Raw genomic sequence first — 7,178 nt, 5'->3', positions numbered from 1 at the left:
AATTGTTCAACGCTGTTGTATAACACAGGTTCCAGCGTGAATCCAGTCACGAACGAAACGTTGTCGTGCAAACATCACAGGACGATCTCTTCGGCTACATTGTACGTGTAATACAACTGCAACGGTGTTGGATAATTAACCTTGAATTGATCACACGTTTACATTTGTAATTTGATTCGATACTAAACTACGATGAATCAGTCCAATATCGATTCTTTTTACATCGTCGATCAACATGGATTTGATTGGTCATATCGTCGTTGAATCGCTGTCTGTCCGTGTATTCAAGAATATCGATCGATCAAATTTTAATTCTCGAAATACAATAGCTGAATCAAAAGTAACTCATGCCAGTAATTTTGTTAATTTTCCTACGTATAATTAATATTGTCACAGATCACTAAATTTATTGCATCAAAAATGACACCATCGAATTGTTTGAAATTGTTAAATCAGTTTAATAATTCTTCATTTTGACGCGCAAAACGAAATACGAATCAATTGCACGGAAGTACAGAATCTAGCAAATTGTGTTGAATGTACCGTGAAGGGTCGTGTGGAACTCATGGTATGCCAGTGTCGGGTGTGCCGCTCGAACTGACGTGACATCGTGTTACTATTCTCATTGTCAGAGAGAAGCGAGCTAGATGACCACTAGCGAAAACTAATTCAACGAAGAATAGTGACTAGAAAAATAATTGATTCGCGAAGATTTTGAAGTTGAGTTTGCAAAATTGAATAATAATCGAAATAGAATTAATCGTACAGTTTTTGAAAATTTACATAAAGTATCGATGAATTTTCAAATAAATTAAAACAATATCAAAAATTGTATGAAATAAAATTAAAAATTTATATCGTGATGTCTATCGATCAAAATCGTTTTTCGATCGATAAAGTTCTTATAAAAAAATTATTTATGAAATCGTTTGATTCGTATATGGTTCGAACAGTATATTATATATAAATAAACGAAAGAAAAAAAACGAATTATTACAATTAGAAATAATCAAATAATACCAATGAAAACAAAGATAACACGTATAAATATTAGATTAACTGGTTTTATTATGATTTTATGGTATTGTTCTATAAACGGTGCAATCATTACACTATATGATTTTGTGAAAAGTTATTAAAAATACATTACATGATTCGGATGGTGCGAGAAAAAAATGGAAGAAGCGAAACATGCGTGGGCTACTTTGAAATCGGTCAGAAAACTATCATTATTGAATAGTAATAGCAATAACAACGGAAACAGCAACAAGAGTAATTCAACGGCAATATGGTATGATATTCCAGCGCCAGTGATAATTCATTGTTGTCACGAATTTCCAGACATAGCCAAATCCGATAATGCCGAATTGATCGAGAAACGAACGATCCTTGCGATTGAGAACGAGCAGTCGACGACCGATATTCAGGGTAATAACGGACTGGAGAAATACGAGAATGAGGAGACGAGAGAGAAGCGACACAAAAATACTGTCGAATTGACCGCAGTTTCCACTGTGAAAACCGACAATGACGGAGTGCCAAAGATAAGCTTCAGTTTTCTACACGCGAATGATAATCCTCCAAGATCTGTCCTCGAGAAAAGTACGGTTATGACGACTGTGACCACGACCACGAGTACGAGCACGATCGCGAACGAGAATGGTAAAGATGAATCTACGCAAGATGAATTGTATGACTTTCCTAGGAATTCATACGTCCTCGATGAAATCGAAAGCGAGAAAGTCGTAGAAAGCGAACACAACTGCGAGGATGAGGGCGAGATAGAAACGGACGGTAATGAAATTCGTATCAGCCAAACGAAATTCCACGTGGAATCGATTGAGGTTGGAAACGTAATCAATTCACCGAAAGAAACGTGCGATGTGTCCCACGAAGAGATCGAATCGTCACTGGAGAAAGTGAACAATTTGTACGTGAACGTAAGAAATCCAAATTCATACGATCGAAGAAAGGAAAAGAAATACGTCAGATCGGAAAGCGACGGATGTGATGCAAAATTTGTATCAATCTCGGGATCTTATTCAGATCCTGAATATTCGAACGATACTTTCTCGAATGTCACTCGACCAAACGGATTATATCCAAAGGTATTAAAGACGAGTTACGGTTTAATCGGATGGCGATAAGGTTAAGGGAAAACTAGGTAATTTGTTGACAAAAACTCTCCATTATTGTTTAGTCATATAGATGGCGACATTGATATAAGCGGTAATTTCGAATGTTTTTTACTTATTTATAAATATAAGACTTTATCACACGAGTGATTTTTTATCGTATATTTGTATATTAATTTTCGTTATTTTTAATTTTTTGATAAACAAAAGAAAACATGATCATGTGGTAAAAAATTACTTATGTATAACGGATTTAATAACGAAATATTAAATATAATTACATATTACAATAATTATAATAAATAGTTTTAAATAACTAGAAAAAAAGATTTTGTCATTTTTTGTTATAAAAAATCAAATTTTCACAAAATTAATATTAAAATATTCTTATTTTGTTTAACCCAGGAAAAAATTATAAATATTTATTTTATAGATCTCATACTTTTAGGAAATAAAAAAACTCTTGATTAATATTTTTTATTTTTAATTTTAAAGTTGATTATTACTGATTATCCAGTTAGTCTATAGTTCAACAAGAGTTATATTATTTATCACTAAATAATTTAAAAAAAGAATTTTTGAAGAATAAAAATTGAACAAATAATTTTAATTCATGAATCCTATAACAAAAACTTTGTGAAATTATTGTGAAATAATTAAACATAATAGATATATTATAGAAACATAATTTTAAATATAATTTATCAATACTCAATTTTAAGTTTTAACAATTATTTGTTATTATTTGTAGAATAACGTTGCATAGATTTTATAAAACCATATAATATTTGTGAAAAAATATATTATAATAAAATAATATTTTATTATATTTATTATACGTATATGTTTTTTTATATTAATTATAGTAATAATTATTTTATTATTATATATTTTTTATATTATTAAAAAAGTAATAGAACTTTCTTAGTTCAATGTTATATAGTTTAAATGTAACTATTTTAATTTTTATCTTCCAAATAATTTTTTCAATAGTAAAGAAGTTTTATTTTCCGAATCATTAATTTGTATATAATAAATTAATATGATTGAAAATATAACATAATACAATTATTTTTAAATGATAATAAGATAGAACGAAAAAATCACAATCGTATAATTATTTTTTAATAATGAAAAAAATTTACAAATGATAGTTTCTATAAAATTAATTTTTGAGATGCTTTTGAAGTTTTAAATTTTTATGTTTTTAATATATTTTTAAACATATTATTTGATTTTTTTAATTTTTATTTTTATTAATTATACTTATATAATAAATATATATATATAATATTTTTTTAAATCTTATATCATATCATAAATATCATAAATATAGTGATAATTTAAAATGAATATTTAAAATAATAACATTTTAAAAATTATAGTTTCTGAAAGATATTACCTAAATATAATATTAGTAAAAAAGTTAATAATTTTGCAATAATATTATTAATCAAAAAATAGATTTTGTTAATATTAAATTTTAAAAATTTAAATGAGTGCAACAAAAATTAAAGGATAAAAAGTAATAAATGTAATTGATTTATTGATTTATCTTGTTTTTTATTATGTTTTGTTTTTTTTATAGATAAATAATATCTACAATTAAAACACATTTTAGTATTCACAATTTGAATCGAATTACTCGGATAAATGATTTTTGGCATTTCAATTTAAATGAATGAGGAAATAAATGTGAGTTAGATCAGTGTCAAATTTCCTTCAGTAGTTTATCTTATTCAGCATTTCACACTTCCATTTCCAAGAATTTATAGAAAGAGCGCATGTTAAAGCATTATTTTATTTATGAAAAAAATTAAAGCATACCTGATCGATTTCAATGATACTGAAATATGTTATTAAGACCAACATTCTGAACAACTCTTTTTTTTTTAATCATTATATAAATGATTAATAAATGATGTATATTATATATTTATACATCTACAAATATCTACATATAAGTTAAATTCAATGTAATAAAAATTTTTTTCAAATATCTCGGCCAATGTTAAACTAAGAGACGATTATATGTAAAGGAAAAAATTGTTTAAAATTTTGTCTCTAATATGCCTTAATATATTTCAAAATCATGTGTCCATTTGTATATACATTTTATTAATTCATGAAAATAATTCATTATTTAAAGGGAATTCATCCAATCCAAAAATTTTGATTTAAATAAAATAATTTCTGTATATTATATAAACGTTTACTCACGAAACAATTTCTTTTCTGGCGAAATATTTTATGATGAAATCAAGGCTTCAAAAGTTTTTTTTTAAATATAACTCTGTAATAATGCGAATAAAATTTTAAATTAGAAAATATTCACATTTTAATGCTTTATCATCTTGATAAAAAAAAATTTCCAGGTAAAATTGTATTCAAAATATGAAAACATATTGAAATTTTGATTTCAGTTCCTTAAAGAGATTTCCTGTTCAAAAAAAAATTATTTCACGTGTAATTTATTATATACAAAATTTTCGTTCAAATTAATATTTTCCAATAATTTTCAAATTAAGTGAATTTTTCTATAGAATAGTATTCAAATTGACTTTCGTGAGTCAATATAATTATAAAAAAAAAAAATTAATTAGATATTGTTGATTTCAAAAGAAATGAATTTGAATGAAAAATACTAATTTTTTATTAAATATATATATATATACTTAGTTTTCCCTATATATCGAATCTTAATTTTTTTCTTTTCGAAAGAAGTTGAGAAAGAATTATCGCCAAGATCCGATCGTCGTCGTGCCGGTTGGGTTTCTCCTCGATCGAAAACGAACACTTTGAAATTACAGAAACATCGGCTGGGGAAAGCATGGGAGAAAATGCGAACTTGGCTACGCGACGAAACCTCTCGAATCAACGAGATTGTGAACAAACACGCGAAATTGCAAGCTGTCGGTGCTCTTTCCGGTGGAGAATCCATTGCTCCTACGGTTTCCAAGTCTAATAGCGCCTCTTACGACTTGCTCAAAGCGAAAACTCGGGAATTGGGATCGATCACAAGAATCGAGGAATTCGGTTTGTCCTCTTTGTCGAAAGATGATGTAAATTCTTCTCCAGAAAAAGAAGTGGTCGTTTCTACGAAGACGAGTATTGGAGAGCAAGTGAAAAATGGAAATGGTTTAAGGAAAAATATCGCCACTTCGGAGACTGTGTTGAATGAGAAGAGTGAAACGATAGTTCCTCCGGTTTCTTTTAGCATGGATAAGCTTTGTTCTGATACGGAGAACGACGAGAGAGACAACGTGGTCACTGAAGAGACCGAGAGCAGAGATCATGCTCGAAAAGCAGGTCTAATTAAGAGGAGAATGCTGGGGTCAATCAGAGGGTTAATGGCCTCCACTCATCTTCTTCACTCATCTTCTGCTCACGAGATCGAAGAGGTACATTGTTCTATTTTGTTAAAAGTATCGTCCTCTTTCTTTTATCTCGTTTTATCTACTGCAAAGGTTGGTCCTCCACTTGTTTCCTCTTTCTTTTGACCTCAATAGGATATATATATGTGTATCAGAATATTTCTGAGTCCTTTGAGATAATTCATATTATTGTGAAGAAAAGTTTAGAATTTTTTTTTTCTTATATTTGAAAATACTAACAATATTTTCTTCATCTGTGTAATTTATAAAGTTCTGTTATTTAAATAGAATTGTGCGATATCAATTGTTTTAATTTTTTGTTATATCGCATTTTAAGTTATAATTGATCAAAATCAAAAATCGAAAAAAGATATTTAAAAGAGCTAAGAAAAAAAAAGAAAATTTTTATTTTAAAGAAATTTAATAATGAAAGTTAATTAAAAATAAAAAAAATTGTAATTTATGACTAAGGAAACGAAAAGTTCTTATTCAATATCGACCAATTATTAAATTTATATAATCAGTAAATTTTTTTTAAGTTTGAATAATTAAAAATATTAAAAAAACATTTAATATATTTAATTAATTAATTAATATTTTAAGCATTTAATGTTTAAGCAATTAATCTTCACATTCGATATGTATTTTTTTTATTTTTTAAGATTTCAGACATTTTTTTTTTTAAAAAAGCAAAAAAAAAAGATCGTGATACGATCATATTATCAAATTATAAATAGAATAAAATAAAAAGTAAGAATAAAAGTAATGAAAAATATTTTATATTTATTATAAATTAATTAATCTTTTTAATGATATAAATTGGAATAATTATTTAGTTTTCTTATTATTTAATGCTAAATAAAAATATGCGATTTGTTCTCTATCAAACTTTTAATCTATAAGATAAATGCTTCAATATATCGAAAACGATAAAGTAAAATCAATATGATTCCAAAGTATATATTAGAAAATTATTTATTTGTTATTTAAAAAAATAATATTAATGTCTAACGGAACAAATAAAAACTAGTATTAGTATACAAATATTTCAAGTTAGTTAATATCGAACGATTCTCTCTAGTTCAAATTTTACAATCGTATTACTTGTAGTTCGTGTCTAGTAACAATTTTAGTGCGCACTTTCTACGTCGATGTCGTTACAAGTACTGAAACAATATGTCTCACGATCTTTTGAAAAATAACGAATTAAAAGCATTTCAAAGTTCATTGAAATGCTAAATATATTGTCATTTCAATAATCTTCGTAATAGTTGTTTAATTTAACATTATATAATACATTGCTCTTTCAAAAGATCACGAGACATCCTGTTTCACTTATGACATTGCAAGGAACGACATTGCCCACTAAAACTATCGTTACATACGTAATATCATCGTAAAATTTAAACTAATAATAGAGACCATTATCAGTTACACGGCTGAACAGAACTAGTTTCTGTATACTTATATAGAGAAACAAAAGATATTTTATAAACTTATTAGTAATCTATCTTAATGAATATTTCTAATTCATATATACATTATTTTTGTATTTTAATAGTTGATATTGTTTATAATTGATATTTAATATTATTTTTTTATTATAGTTTATTTACGTCCTTCTAGTATAAGAGTGAAGCGATACGGTGCAATGACTTATAATTTTATT

At 26.6% G+C, this 7,178-nt stretch overlaps 1 protein-coding gene across 7 annotated transcripts in view; it reads left to right on the top strand.

Annotated features, from left to right (window-relative positions):
- The window catches only part of LOC108000335 (nostrin), a 32,775-nt gene that overhangs the window by 13,379 nt on the left and 12,218 nt on the right, over positions 1 to 7,178 (top strand). For 3 of the 7 annotated variants that reach the window (XM_062086281.1, XM_062086282.1, XM_062086283.1), the window contains exon 3: positions 4,946 to 5,536. In XM_062086281.1, coding sequence (XP_061942265.1) covers positions 4,946 to 5,536 — 591 coding nt within the window. Of the gene's footprint in view, positions 1 to 19; positions 2,109 to 4,945; positions 5,537 to 7,178 lie in introns of those variants that run through there. The other 4 variants (XM_062086279.1, XM_062086280.1, XM_062086278.1 and 1 more) reach the window with 3 other exon arrangements.

This window comes from Apis cerana, linkage group LG16 (genome assembly GCF_029169275.1).
Source record: "Apis cerana isolate GH-2021 linkage group LG16, AcerK_1.0, whole genome shotgun sequence".
Lineage (NCBI taxonomy): Eukaryota > Metazoa > Arthropoda > Insecta > Hymenoptera > Apidae > Apis > Apis cerana.
The sequence above is the reverse complement of the archived record's forward strand: the minus strand, read 5'-3'. Positions and strand labels throughout refer to the sequence as shown.